Consider the following 15,282-nt stretch of genomic DNA (forward strand, 5'->3'; position numbering starts at 1 on the left):
TATATTACCATCTATGGTTTCAATGCCAGTAAATCAGTTTTGTTTCGTTTCTTCTTCATTAAAATCATATACACACGAATTTTTTAAAGTGTTAGCTAGGCTCCTTCAAAATGTATACATATTTACGTTCTGTTAACAAGGGCTGCCAAACGTTAAAAAATAGTGAGAAAGAGGCAGCATCAAGCTATGGAGCACAAGATCAGGTAACTTGCCAAGTGCCAGGCCCAAGATGGAGGAGAAAGACATACACCCCTGCAATGAGTGCTCCCCCCCCCCCCCCCGCCCTCCCCCCCAAAAAAAAGGCCCTTATGCAAGATCCCGCTCCACCCCTTGATTCGGTTCAAAGCCCATCCCCCCCCCCCCCCCTCTGACTAAAACGGGACAGATTCAGACCAGTTACAGATTGAGAAGAAAGGCTGAAGCTAACAAAGTTAAACCTTACGAGAAAGACAAAGCCCTGCAGAGAGAAGGAGAGTAAGAGTAAAAATCATGAGGTCCAGCATCAGTGCTCTGTTTTTATAAATCATGGATTGGTGACATCTATTCACAAGGACAATCATGGCGGAGGGACCGAAGGGAGGGAAGGAGGAACGGGCCTTAAAGACTTCTAGATTTACCATGCAGGGAGAGGATATGACTCTACTTGCCTTTGATAACCTGATTACATCTAAGTTTCTCTTATTTTTATTTATTATTTTTAGCAGTTTAGTACTGTGTTAAACTGTTGCCTCAGGAGTTTTAATTAAACCCGGGTTTAAGATGTACAGAGGAAAACTGAAGCAGCCAAAAGCACTGCTCCTAACAGAGGTGAAAGGTCAGGAAACAGAGCCAAGGAAGTGAGGTCACTAGCAGCCACAGCCTTCTCTCTGGGGCTGGGGTTCGCTGGTTAGCCGGCCGCCTTGAGGAGCCGAAGGCTTGTGCTGTACGCCCGACTCGGCAGCGTTGAGATCCAGGCTCCCATCTTGGATGTTCTGGTAGATCTTCTTGGCAGCCTCTAGGAATGCGTCCTCGACGTTCTCTCCTCTGGAATAAGAAAAGAGGAAGAAGAAGAAGCGGTTAAGGACATTAATTTGGAACAGATGTGGACTGCTGCACAAGGAACTGTTCACAGTTTACTGTTCAGCATCCAAGAACAACAGCTCAGACTTTCTATGCCCTCGCTCTTTCATATCTCAAGGTTGGCTGTGCTTGTTAACACAGTAGTTGCCACTGGTTCCCAAACTTTGGTCCTCCAGATGTTTTGGACTTCAGCTCCCATAATTCCTGACTGTTGGCCACGCTAGCTGGCCTTCTGGGATCTGAAGTCCAAAACGAACGGAAAACCAAATGTTGGGAGCCACTGAACTAGAGAGTCTCAAAACAACGTTTTAACCATCCAATCCAGTGACTCCCAACCTTTGGTCCTCCAGATGTTTTGGACTTCAGCTCCCAGAATTCCTGACAGCTGGCCAAGCTGGCAGGGGCTTCTGGGAGTTGAATTCCAAAACACCTGGAAGACCAGAGTTTGGGAACCACAGATTCTGCTAGCAAAAAAGCCATTTATGGAAGTGCAGAAGTTTTGTGTCAGCCAGTTTAGCACTGACAATCCAATCTGAACATGAGCTTGATTCCAATAAACCAATGGTTCTCAAACTGTGGGGCAGGAGCATAAGAGTTGCTCAAAGGGGGCCTTGATCCCTCTATCTCGTCTCACTTCTCAAGTGGCAATGTATTAATGAAGTAGAATATCCCATCACAAATTCACTATGAGAATGCAAGCCTTAGCAAAGCTCTCAGCTACTGGTATCGCTTAATATTCATAAATATTTTAAGAAGCAAAGGTCAGGCGCAGGAAGCTAGCCTGAAGAAAAGAAAGCCTGGCAGCAAAATGACTGTCAACAGACTGAGGGAGAAGGAAAGTTGTTGATACAGAGAGAGCATAAACAGGGAAGATGGGCTGGAGAGGCTAAGGGCAGGGGAAAGGCCCAAGAGACAAGATGGCTAAAGAAAAGGAGGCAGAGCAGGCAACAGCCTGAGAAAAAAGGTAAAGAGTGGAAGTAAAAGGCAATAGTCAGTTAACAAATGCTACTTGAAAAAAAATCATCTTTTTGCAAGTGAAGTTAGGAATTCAAACAGCATCAGTATCTAGAGATTGACACCACTTACGTTTTTGCACTTGCTTCAAGAAACAGCAACCCTGTTTAAAGACAAAATGAAACTTTAGCGTATATAGAAATTTCAAGTACCCCACCTCCCCCCCCCTTTCAGACTTAATGAAGAAACAACTGTTTGTATAGTGAGGCCTACAGATGGGATACTACCTGCCCAACGGTGCTGTGGCTTTACTCTCCCCTCCTAACACTCTTCTGAAGCGTTCGCTTGGTGCTGCTGTGTGCCCACTACTCTGTTTGGGGTTTTCTGCTGCCGCAACACTCACCGTTCTCTTCAGCAAACTGTTTGGCTTCTTCGTATGTCACATCCCTCTGGGCTTCCAGATCCGCTTTATTTCCTATAAGAATTATCACCTGTTTCCAAGACAAGACACAGAGGTCTCAATAAACAACTGCAGTTGAAGGCAATGGTCAATAATCACATGCTAATCCTTGCCCATGAGCTACAGCCATGTTGCTAGTACAATTGACCTTCCATATTCACTGATTCAACTATCTACAGCTTGAAAATATTCCCAAAATGTATACATTCCAAAAAGCAAACCTTGATTTTGCCATTTTATATAAGTGACAGCATTTCACTATGCCATTGTATATAAAGGGATGTGAGCATCCATGGATTTTGGTATCCACGGGGGCTCCTGGAACCAAACCCCAGAAGATACCAAGGACCCATTCTAACAATTGCTTGCCAAGCATCTTGTCAGATCTGCCAGTTAAGCTCTCCTGTGATACAAAGGTACCCAAGAGAAAGGCAAATGCAAAATGTACCAATCAAGCAAATTGGAAGTGAGACATTGCCAGAGCTAAGACTGAGTGACTGAACATCCATTAACTGGCACTTCGGTTTCTCATTACTTCCGGGGCCACAGAGTTTCATGCAAGTGCTCATTGGGCAATAAAAGTCACACAGAAAGAGGAAGCAATCTTGGCTAGCTAGAATTATCGTTGCAAAGACCAGATCAAACTGAATCGGGACCAGCTGGGTACTCTTAATGCCACAAAAAGGAAAAAAGGAGGGAACCCCACCAACACAACAGAGATTACAATCACTGAGGTTAGGAGGTGAGATTAGTTGGACATCCTTCTTTGATATGAGGCCAATTTCGTTCTGGCAAGTTGATACAACTGGGAAATTAAAGATGGCCTCTCCCTTCAAATGGTACCTTTGTATTATCCAACAGTATACTTCCACACATCTAGTGGCATAAAAGGCATACAATACGGATACCGTATTAAATGTACTTACATTGAAAAATAAAGAAACTTCAGACAAACAAAAACTAAATGTTCAACAACCCCAACTTTTAATCAAATTATTTTTAAATGGCCGAACTCACAGTATTTGGATTAGTTAGGTTCCTTGCATCTGTCAGCCAGCTGCTTAGATGATTATACGTGCTTCTTCTGCAAGAGAGAAAAAATTGTATCAAAGATTTAATACTTAAAAAGGATTTCAATGTGATTAATATGACAGCTTAACTCCCACTTCATTTGGGGAGTGGAACAGGACCTAAGACCGTGTCTTTTTCTCCCAATACAGGCAGTCAAACTGAACAAAGTAGACCCTTTGTATATGCAGGGGATCGGACTTGTGCCCCCCAGCATATGGGAATAAACACAGGACTTCACATCCCGTTGTTTGCTATGGCCATATGCAGCACAGGTGCACACGCCATTTTAATGCCCAGGGCTTGCCGTCCACATGAGCTTGAGTCTGCGGATGATAAGCCCGCGGATGGAGTGGACTCACTGTATTAACAGAAGAGACTCCTGCTATTTGTAATGCATGATTTGCATGGGAGAAATGTGTTAAGACACAGTTGTCTAAAGCTCAATGAAAACCAAGATACACTGAAGATACCTAACAATGGCAAGCCATCTTACCTAGTAATATCATAGACCATAAGAGCTCCTGCTGCTCCTCTGTAGTAGCTCCGTGTGACAGCTCTGAATCGCTCTTGTCCTGCTGTATCCCAGATCTGCAGCTTAATTTTTTGGCCACTAACTTCAATTATTCTTGTACCGAACTCAACACCAATTGTATGGGGACAATCCGCCATAACTGTTACCAAAGAGAGAGAGATTCAGGTGAGCAAGTGTTTCTATTCACAGCTCCCTCCAGAAAGAAGGCATATAAAGAGACTAATACTAATACCCGCTTCACCATTTTAAGGCCATGATCCCAGTAATAAAAAAAAGAGACATTATACTGTGAAGCACTATACTTCCAGTAAACTCTACTGAGCTAAAAATGAATGTACACTAAGCCCTGAAAGGCAGAAAGATAGCAATTCTGACCATTACTCCACAAAGTAACCTTTGCAAGGTACAGGCTGAACTAAGCTTGAAAGCTTGATTAAAACCTTGATTGTTAATAACCACAATTTTAGGCAGTCTTGCTAAGTATTCATCCCTCAGGTTTGTTATTCCCAGAGCCAGCAAACCAAGCCTATTATTGATATTACAAAAGCCAAAATCAACCTATACATGCTGGGGCAGAGGAGGGAAAGGTCACACTGAGAATTACTACAAACATCGACCAAAAAAGATATTTGTACACACACTTACATTTCTTTTCTGTAAACTGGTGGAGCAAGCAGGACTTTCCTACACCCATGTCCCCTATTAAAAGCGAAGAGGTAGAAAGAGGGAGAGAAAGTTAGCGCTTCAGACATGGTTTGTGACTATTCCCATTGCTATGTGTGACTTAATATCTACTGCAGAGGCCAACTGTGGATCAATACGGTGCGTTCCCCTGAAAGACTAAAGTACAATCCTCATTCTTGCTTATTAAAAAGTTCTACGTAGGACTCTTTTAAAGGAAAAAATGACCATTGTGATGTAGTTTTTGTTGGACTAAAACTCTAGAGACCAGGTTTCAAATCCCCAGTCAGTCATGGAAACTCATTGGGTGACCTTTGGCAAGTCACATTCTCTCAGCCTCAGAGGAAGACAAGTCCCTTCTGAACAAATCGTGCTAAAAAAACCCATGATAGGATTGCCATAAGTTGTGGAATGACTCAAAGGCACATAGCAACAACATAGTAACATTACACAACAACTAATATTCACCTTTAGGGTTACAGCTTCCAGAATGCTCCAGTGCCCATGCTGGCTAGAAGATGCTTGGAAGCTGTAGTCCAAAAGATACCTTTCCCCAGTATTAGCCCAAATACGCATTCATCTAGTAAGTACAACAGTTTATCCAAAAATGAAAGCCTAGGGAGATGAATGAAACATCAAGAACTCTAAGTAAAGTTCAAAGATACAGATAAGAAAAAAAGGTTCAGATTGAGTATTGGTTCTTCTTCTCACGCTGCCTCTTGCTTGGTGTTCTTATGGAAAGCAAGAACAGAAGAGACTGAGTAGGGAACCAATAACACTTGTTAACAGAAATTTAGCCCCAGAACAGAAAGCGACCCAACCAATTATGCTCCTTTGACTACCTGTAGATGGAATATAGTTGGACTTACCGATAATGATGTACTTAAAGATGTAGGAATAGTTGTAAGGTGCAGTTGCCATTGTGGCACTAGAAGGGAGGGAAAAGAAAAGACAGGGTTAGTACATTATAGGTTTCATTCACAAGTGACAATTAGCAGATCAGTATATATAAGGGAAAAGGAGCTACAAAACTCCAAAGGCAACTGAATCCATGAGTGTATACACACTGGGAAATCTACTGTTGTAGCAGCTCTTTAACTCAATGTGAATATCCATCCTGAGAACTGTTCCGAGGTTTTATCTGCAGTGGTTCTTGGGAGCAAGAGAACTCAAATTTGGAGAAAACTTAAGAGGCACATCAAGCAGAAACTCTCTATAAAGTGTTTCACACAGACTGCCGGAGTCTTAACACAGGATCGTTTTCCTTTCCAAAATCCTGAAGAATATTTCTCCCAGCTTCACAGAGAAGGCCATGAACTCCAAACAGAATGATTGAACAAGCGGTGGGGAAGGTACCATTGTTTTTTCATAGGGTTTTCTTAAGCGAGGAATACTCAGAGGTGGTTTTGCCAATTCCTTCATCTGAAATATAGCCCACAGTACCTGGCATTCATTGGTGGTTTTCCATTCAGGGACTAACCAGGGCTGAACATACTTAGTTTCTAAGATCCAAGGAGATCTGATGCTTTGGGGGCATTTAGGCCCTTATTCAGTGGCAAAACATCTGATTTGAATGTACAAAGTCCCAAATTTAATCCACAACTTCTCCATATATTCAATCTTTCAAAAACCCTAGAAAGAACAAATGATCTGACTCAGTTACAGGCATTTGACCCAGATCCCTAAGTTTGTGTGTGCGTTTTCCCATGAATGGGGTGCCAAGATCAAACCCTAGTTCAAACTGCCTTGTATTCGTTGGCGGCCTCCCATCCAAGTACTAACAAGGGCTGATTCTGCTTAGTTCTGAAGATCAGAAAGAGTCCGGTGCCCACATCCCTTGTTCACAAACAGAAGTCTTGTGTGTGATTCTACTTATAACATACACAATTGACAGCCAGATATAATTTGAAGTTATAGAAGGTGTTTTATATGCCAGTACTCACTTTGAGACCAACCTGCCAAAGAGTCCCAAGGCCTGTGTTTGGCCCATGGGCTACATTTCCCATCACTCCTGCTCTAAAGCCATCCAATAAGTCTAAGAGGAACTTCTGTGTCACAGAAGTCTTAGCCAAGGAGGCTGCATCAGCACTCTTCCCGGGGTGGCAGTCACTCAAAACAAGTCCATTTCTGGAGAAATTACTGAACACCATGTTCCTCCAGACACTTATCTTTTTCCACCGCTTCAGACAACTTTTATAAAACAGAGGTGGGGGAAGAAGGGAAGTAAACAGCTTGCTATGCCATATTCACCCAGCTGCCCTCCCTCCGCCTTCGGGTTTCTAGATCTCCATGTTTTATTCAGAGTCTCTCTCTCTTTCTCTCTGCTGGAGAGCAGCTTCCAAAGGGAAACTCAGCCTGGTACCTGGAGTATAAACAATGGCAGTTTTCAAAGCCGAAATAGGATTTTGAATTACGCCGGGCCAAATTCCCAAAAGAGGGCTTCTTATAATCCTGTTGAGAAGCACAATTGTGTTCAGATTTGCAAAGCATTAAGAAATCCTTAGAAAGAGAAGTCTTTAATCGCACACAGAGATACACACAGCTCAGCTCTTGGTTTCTGAAACCATGTTATTTTCAGAACTGCCCACAAAGTTTCCATGCATACGCTTGTGTACATTATCAATGGGTTATGTATCGATCACTATGGATCCCACTATCAAATTTCCCTTTGGTGAACTACCACTAAACACAGCATTAATTGTGTCAGGATTTAGGAAGTCGCCACATCCATAGATATGAATGATGTGATGCTCATCTGTGCTGAGTTAGGTACAAGCTACTAACGCTGCTTTTTAATACTGGTACGCCAAAAAGCTTTTGCAGAGCTGATACAACTTTCAACACTGCTTGGGATTTCCCTCTGACACAAGCATCAATACAGCCCATAAATACACCTGGCAACACTATATTAACTCTATTTTAATATACTATTTGACAGAGAAGGCAAAACTCTCACAAAACTACAGTCCCCAGAATTCCCTAGTATTGAGCCAGGGCAGTTAAAGCGGTCTCAAACTGGATTATTTCAGCAGTGTGTTTTGGCCCTTTGTAAAAGGTTTCCAAGGAAAAGGGTGAAGCAGGCACCTGAAGGATTAAACATTGGCTTAATTTTGATGTCATTCTCCATTTCTACTCAGAAACACTTTCCCAGGAGCAAACCTCCGCTATGCAACACAAGACGCAGGCTGTCCAGTCATCTGATCAACTCTGCACTGAAGAGCATGCACACTATACTACAACAGCAGCAGTGTTTCATGCTACGCATGACTGGCTTCTATATTTATGAATGAGATTATTTCAGGCCAAGTCCATACTGGGAATACCTTGTGCCACTCAGTTTTGTTCAACTTTTCCAACAGTCATTCACTGCAAACAGGCAATTCCCAAACTTTGGTTCTCCAGATGCTTTGGGCTTCAGCTCCCAGAATTCTTGACTATTGGGGCTTCTGGGAGCTTTGGGAGCAGTCTGAAACACCTGGAGGACCCAAGTTTGGGAATCACGGCTCTGGATAAATAAGTATGGAGAGAGATCTTGTAGCACCCTTGAGACTAAAGAAGTTGGCAGCATGAGCTTTCGTAGACTTAAGCTTCTTTCTTTAGTTGGTTAGGTTCAAAGATGCTACAAGATCTCTCTACACACCGATACTACAAAGTAACACAGCTATATCTTGTGTTCATACGGATGTTGCAAAACTACTCAGTTCTATGTCATGCACCTATAAATCCACTTACAAAGACATAAGCCCTTTACCAAATTCCAGCCTACAAAGTTTTGGAACCACTGTTCTAGATTAAATAAGGTATGACTTGAAGGCATACCACAACAACAACATCATACAAAATCTTACAATCATAAGACATATTAAGGTAGTTGAAAATCCTTCCTTTTTATTCAGGTTTTACACAATTCAAATTGTTTAAAATAAATCTGGCCACAGAGAAGAGTGGCTAGATGGAGGAGAAACCAATATTAAATCGTTATGGCTAACCCTAATGCAAACATGTTTGTGCACTGTGTTCTTAGCGTTTACCACAAAATCTTAGCAATGTTAGCTAAGCAATGCAACCTACAGAAAATTGAAGGAGAACTACTACTATGTTGGAGAAGGAGCAACCCAATATGTGACCCACATGATGAAATAATATGGACCTGTTGTAGGTGAGGTAGACATAAGACTCCAAAGACATGTTTTTCCATCTTATTATATTAACCTATAGGTTAGGGTAGGGAAAGGTGACCTCAAGGAAGGGAATGTGTCCAGCAGCACATACAGCACGCTCTTGCTCTCTCTCACACACAAACACACACTTACACGCTTTATGCACGCTTATTCAGGATCCCTGCCTTTCTCAATGGAACTCACTCCCATTTCTTACGAACAAAGCCCTTGAAAGAGCATGTCTGCATCTAAACCTGGATGAAGCACGATTATTTCTATGGTAACAGAATGGGTGCAAGACTTAATGCGTGAAACAGGAAAACATATGAAATCTAACACATATTAGAAAGTCAGACCAGGAGCTGCTCCTCTTTCTAGATACAGGGATCAAGAAAGGAGCAAGAAGACATGACAGGAGAGGTTCAAGCTATGGTCTGAAACACCCTGCAGAAGCAATCCAGTTTGAGACCACTTTAACTGTCCTGGCTCAGTGCTAGGGAATCCTGGGAGTTGTAGTTTATTGTGGAACCAGAGCTCTCTAACAGAGAAGGCTCAATGTCTCACAAAACTACGATTCCCAGAAATCCTTGAGCCAGGGCAGCTGAAGGGGTCTCAAACTGGATTATTTCTGCAGCGTGTTTCGGACCCATGCTAAGTATCCAAAGGAAGGGCCTGTCACAACTATGGGGAGGCTACTTACACATCCTTGCCCTTGTTGCAGAAATGACATTTCCTAGTGCTTTGGGGATCTCTTTTAAGATAACACAATTATACACATACTCACTCTGAATCTGAGTCTAATGGGTTTCATGCCGCAGCCCATTTACTACTAGAAAGCAGATATGTCAATGGGGTTAAAACCAAGTGTAAGAAGGGCAGAGAGAAAGTGAATAATCATGTCAAAGTTTTAAACTCCAAGCTATGAAGCTTTCCACTGGAAGAAGGGGAAATGGAAAGCCTTCCAGGATATCTCATGAAGACCTCCAATTAGAAATTATGGAAAGTGCTAAGCCTACTTTTCCCCTGCGATACATAGGTTCCTTAATAGTCTTTTCCTTTTTGAATGAGTGCTCCTTGCCATGCCAATATGAACCGGAGTTCCAAAACCTTACCTGCCCCATCTGCTCACAGGAAAAGGTATGAACAAACACACATCTCTCCCTCACCTAAGAACCTACTATTTGCATACAGGATGAGAAAGCAAGGAGAGTACAGAGTTCATCATTGATCACCAAAGTGTTTGATTCCTAGCATCCCTCACTGGAAAGTTGTATTATACTTCTGCAGTCTTAAACCTAATGCCTGAAAAGTAGAAATTAGTAGCATTCTAGTTCAAGTCTAAATATGCCATCTCTCAACTCATTTTGAATGAAATGCACTCAAGAAGGCATGCAAAAGACACACCTGAAATGCACACTGTCCAATGTGTTATACACCACCCTTATCTAGGTCATCCTGCAGAACTCTGTGGTAAATATCTGCCAGAATTTGACCACAGAATCACACTAGAGAAGTGTCTTCTCTAGGAACATGTAGGTTTCCCAGCAAAACTCTATGGCAAACTTCTGGCAGAGTCACACTGGAGGACCTAGAAATTCCTAGAGAGGACATATTCATCAAAACCACAAATAACCACATTTGCAAAAGTCAAAGCGGCAAATGTGGAAGGCTGACTGTAGATACATAACTCACTCCTAGCACAGGCGGTTGGGCAAGTGCTTATTTTGCAACCTTCACTGTGCATCAATGGCATCACCACTTTTCTCCTTTCTTCAGAAGTTATCTCCATGTAGGAAAAATGCCACGCGCAAAGCACCTTATAATACAAGTTTTCTGCAACACTTGTCACCTGCATATGAAGTATGTCCAGTAGGCCTTAACAGGCAGGTCGGCCATGAAGGCTGGTGTCTCTGAGACACACCCCAACGCTTGGCAGAGGTGTGTTGCACTCAACTGGCACAGAGAAACACGTGCCAGAAATCTGCACACAAAGCGGACAAGCTTGCATTGCATTTATATTGCAACCATCTACAGCACTGATTCCCAAACTCTGATCCTCCAAATGTTTTTGGACTTCAGCTCCCAGAATCCCAGACATTAAGCAAGATGGAGCTGAAGTCCAAAACATCTGGAGGATCAGAGTTTGGTAGTCATAGATCTACAGGGATCAGGGAAGACTGCTTGCCACCCAAGTAAAAATACAAACCAAATAGTGTGGAAAACACTTGTCAGCATAAACCATCATCTAATACAAGCCACTCTCCAGCTCTGGATATACATTTAACAATGCAAACATTGAAAATGGAGGCCATAATCACACTGACGTCTATCCCCTTTGGAGATACACCGAGAACGCATGCCATTAAACTCAACCAACTCTCAAATAGCAAAGTCTCTCCCCTCGCCTTAAAGACTGAAGGATTTATCACATCCCACCAAACGCTTCTGCCACAATAAACCTGTTAAATCTTCAAGAGTGCCCCCAAGACCAATCTTTTTTGCTGCCACAGGCTAAATTATCCCAAGCGGGAGTAATTGATGCTACTGTATACATGTTAATGTGCACTTCGCAAAGTCTGCACTCTAAAGCTGATGCATTTATCCTGGAAGGGGAGAAAAGGAAGGAAATAAAAGGAGAAGATGATGTCCAAGAGCGGTTTCACAAAGCTGTAACCCTTCAGGTTGTATCCTCCGTCATTACCTCTGAGTAAGGTGCGCTGAATCCAGTCAGAATTCAAAGATATAGCCATGTTAGTCTGTAGAATCACTGTGTAAAGAGATCTTGTAGCTCCTTTGAGACTCACTGAAAGGAAGAAGTTGGCAACATGAGCCTTCGTAGGCTTAAGTCTACAAAAAGTCTATAAAAGCTTCTTTCTTTTAGTCTCAAAGGTGCTACAAGACCTGTCTACAAACTGACTTCTCCAAGCCTAAAACTCTTGGCTCACCCGAGATTTCGGACTGCAGCTCCCATCCTCCATGACCAGCGGCCATGCTGCTAACATCTCAAGGACCAAGGATTCCCCAGCCCAGCCTTATAGAGAACCTTATTAACCAGGGAAATCCGTGGGAGTGACTCTTGCAAGTTCAGGCAAGCCGGGGCGGGGTGGGAAAAGCCAGTGTGGGAAGAAGGTGAGATTTAGGGAAGGGGTCTAATGTAAACTGAAGGAATAAGTCTGTCTCCTCAAAAGACTCATTGCATCCTATGGGATTTGTGGTGGCACCAAAGCTCTCTGACAGAGAAGACCAAGTAGCAGTTTAGTGACAGATTTAGCCTTCTCTGTCAGAGAGGTCTGGTGCCACAACGAACTATGAATCCCAAGACTTTTGCTTCCTTTCATTTCATAATGAAGTTAAATGTCTCCCAAAACTACTACAGTCCCATATCATTGAGCCATGGCAGCGAAAGCGGCGTCAAACGGCGTCATTTCTGCAGCGCAGAGGAGTCCTGGGTCTTGCAAGAGTTTTCAAGAGAAAAGAAGAAGAGGAAGAAAGGCTTCTGGAGCCATGGAAGTGAAAGCGGTGCCAAACTGCATTTGTTTCTCCAGTGCAGATGAGGCTTGGGTCTTCCAAGGGTTTTCAAAAGTCCCACTAGGAAGGGGGTGACCCTGGAGAAGTCACACTCTCTCAGCCTCAGGGAAAGGCAATGGCAAACCTCCTCTGAACAAATCTTGCCAAGAAAACCCCAGGACAGGGTCGCCTTAAGGACACCTTAAGTCGGAAACAACCACAACCTCAACAAAGAGTGAAGCAGGTCCCTTTTCTTTCCTGGTCCAGAATTAAGACCCCAAAAGAGTGATGGTTGGTCTGGAAAGAAGGCACCCAGCAAGTGCTGCTTTGAACTCTGGCAGCCCTGGAAGGAGTAGGCAGAGGTTTGCAAAACAGGGAAAAGTGGGACCTCCTTCCATGGTGACCAGAAGCGTCCCACATTTCAACCCTCTGCCCAGGAGGAACTTCAAAACTAAGAAGCATACTTTTATCATTCATATGAGGCGTTTGGAGCTTTGACTTGGTCCAATGTTTGTCTTGAGCATCCTACCTTTTGCTGGAGTCCTGTCCTCCTTTTGCAATGAGGACCTCCGGTCACCCTGCGACAACTCCTGACCCAGAGAGGGAAAAACCCCAAAAGAGCAGTGGTTGTAGTGGAAGGAACAAACCCAGCAACTGAACCAAAGGGGCAGGAGGCTTCTCAGGGTTCATAGCATCAGAGAGTTGGAAGAGGCCCCACAGACACAAGGGCCATCTATTCCTAGCCCGTTCTGCCATGCAAGAATCACAGAGTTGGAAGAGACCTCAAGGGCCATCCAATCCAAGCCCATTCTGCTAGGGAGGAATACACAATCCAAGCACTCCTGACAGATGACTATCCAGCCTCAGTTTAAGGAGGAGACTCCACTACTCTTTGAGACATATTTCACCTGAACAGCCCTTGCTGTCAGGAAGTTCCTCCTAATGGTGAACTGGAATCTCTTTTCCTGTTGTTTGAATCCATTGCTCCATTGGGTCCTATTCTCTGGAGCAGCAGAAACCAAGCTTGCTCCATCCTCAATGTGACACCCCTTCAAATACTTAAACAAGGCTGTTGTATCACCTCTTAACTGTCTCTTCTCCAGATTAAAAATCCCCAGATCCCTCAGTCATTCCTCATAGGACATGGTTTCCAGGCCCTTGGCCATTTTAGTCACCCTCCTTTGGACACATGGCTCCAATTTCTCCACATCCTTCTTGAATTGTGGTGCCCAGAACTGGACACAGTACTGCAGGTGAGGCCTGACCAAGGCAGAATAGAGTGGGACTATCACTTCCCTTAACCTAGATACTATATTGATGCAGCCTGCCAATCTCCTATCAAAGCCCTCCTGAGAGATGGCCCCAGAGGAGACCCCAAATGCCATCTGGTCCAAACCCCATTCTGCCATGCAAGAACCACAGAGTTCGAAGTGACCTCCAAGAGCGATCAAATCCAACCCCATTCTGGTTTCCTTCTTTCAAAGCCTGGCAGCCCTGGTGGGAGCAAGGTGTGTCTCTGTGTGTTGTGTGCCTTCAAGCTCTTCATGCCTTTTGGTGCCCCTGAGGCGACCCTAACCTGGGGTTTGCTTGGCCAGGTTTCTTTAGAGGATACACTGCCACAGCCTTTGTGCGACTCTCCTAAGGTCAGCCAATGGGTTTAATATGGCCATCCTGTCATAGGGTTTCCTTGGCCAGGTTTCTTCAGAGGAGCTTGGCCTTGGCCTGAGGCTGATAGAGTGTGACTGGCCTCAGGTCTCCCAAGTGGGTTTAAAGTGGCTGATGGAGGCTTCAAGCAGAGGCTGGAGGGCCATCTGTCAATGGGGATGCTTTGATGGAGAGTTCCTGCATGGCAGAATAAAGAGGTCGGGCTGGATCAGGGCCCTTGGGGCCTCTTCCAACTCTAGGGTTCCCTGCCAAGGCCTTCTGGGTGAGGCTGAGAGAGTGTGCCTGGCCTGGGGTCACGTGACCAGGGCGGGGCTGGAAGGGCCCTCTCTGCAACCCTAATTATAATATGCAAATGAGTGGGGAGTGGGAGGGGCCAAGGGGGACCCCTGTTGCTAGGCAACGCCTGAGGAGAGGCCTCTGGGGCCTAGGCCTGCTCTCCTCCTCGTTCTCAGTACCTGGGCTCGAGGGGCTGGTGGCTGGGCAGCTTGGCTCCGGGCGGCGGCGGCAGGATGTCTCCCTCCGAGGCTCCCTCTGTTTATCAAGGCGTCGTCGACTTAATAGCAGTAGCAGCAGCAGCACTAGGCCTCTTCCTCCTCCTCTTTGCTTCTTTGTTTAATTGTTCAGTTTTAACTATCCCCCCTTTATTTGTTGTTCCTTTATGATCTTTCCGCCCCTCCTCTTCCACCTCCTTTTCTCCTCCTCAGAGACAGAGAGAGAGAGAGAGAGAGAGGGACACACACACTTTATCCAAGATGGCGGCGACCCCTTCCACGGGGTTTCCCCGCCCACTGGGAGGGAGCGCCCAAAAATGGGAGGGGTTTTGGAAAAGACGCGCGGGCGCCCGACGACAAGTGGAAAATTGATCAAGGAAAGGGCGGGGTCTAAAGGAGACCGACACGTCGGTCTTCGGGAAGCGGCCTATGGGAGGAGCGGGTTGGGAAGGAGGCGGGGCGAAAAAGGGAGGGGTGTGGCTTGAGAGGGTTGTTTTGTTTTGTGGTTGAGGAAGAGGGAGAAAAGATTGGGAAAGCGCCTGCGCAGAAGGTGGTTCCTTGTTGCGGACGGGGCGGGGCTTAAGGAAGACGGGCATGTCGAGAATGGGAAAAAAGGCCTATGGGAGGAGCGGAGGGAGAAAGAGGCGGGGCGAGGAGGTTTGGGTGTGGCTTGAGGGTTTTTTGAGGGAGAGCGCCTGCGCT

General features: G+C 44.7%; 1 protein-coding gene across 1 annotated transcript; it reads right to left on the reverse strand.

Moving 5' to 3' along the window:
• Positions 1–341: 341 nt before the first annotated feature.
• Positions 342–14,870, reverse strand: RAB14 (RAB14, member RAS oncogene family). The gene is made up of 8 exons (XM_042479847.1): positions 14,545–14,870; positions 5,627–5,685; positions 4,722–4,775; positions 4,038–4,215; positions 3,491–3,557; positions 2,417–2,504; positions 2,146–2,176; positions 342–1,023 (listed from the first exon to the last, which is right to left on the reverse strand). Exons 2-8 carry the CDS (start codon positions 5,676–5,678, stop codon positions 846–848), a joined length of 648 nt encoding a protein of 215 aa, XP_042335781.1. The 5' UTR covers positions 5,679–5,685; positions 14,545–14,870; the 3' UTR covers positions 342–845.
• Between the last annotated feature and the right edge of the window lie 412 nt (positions 14,871–15,282).

Source organism: Sceloporus undulatus, chromosome 7, assembly GCF_019175285.1.
Source record: "Sceloporus undulatus isolate JIND9_A2432 ecotype Alabama chromosome 7, SceUnd_v1.1, whole genome shotgun sequence".
Taxonomy (NCBI): domain Eukaryota; kingdom Metazoa; phylum Chordata; class Lepidosauria; order Squamata; family Phrynosomatidae; genus Sceloporus; species Sceloporus undulatus.

Bases quoted from the DNA above. Each gene is read 5' to 3' on its own strand.
- RAB14 (XM_042479847.1), bottom strand. From the start codon at position 5,678: ATGGCAACTGCACCTTACAACTATTCCTACATCTTTAAGTACATCATT. The intron at 3,558-4,037 runs GTAAGATGGCTT...TCTCTCTTGCAG, and splicing joins ATGGTCTATGATATTACTAG to AAGAAGCACGTATAATCATC. The intron at 2,505-3,490 runs GTGAGTTCGGCC...TCTTGGAAACAG, and splicing joins ACCTAACTAATCCAAATACT to GTGATAATTCTTATAGGAAA.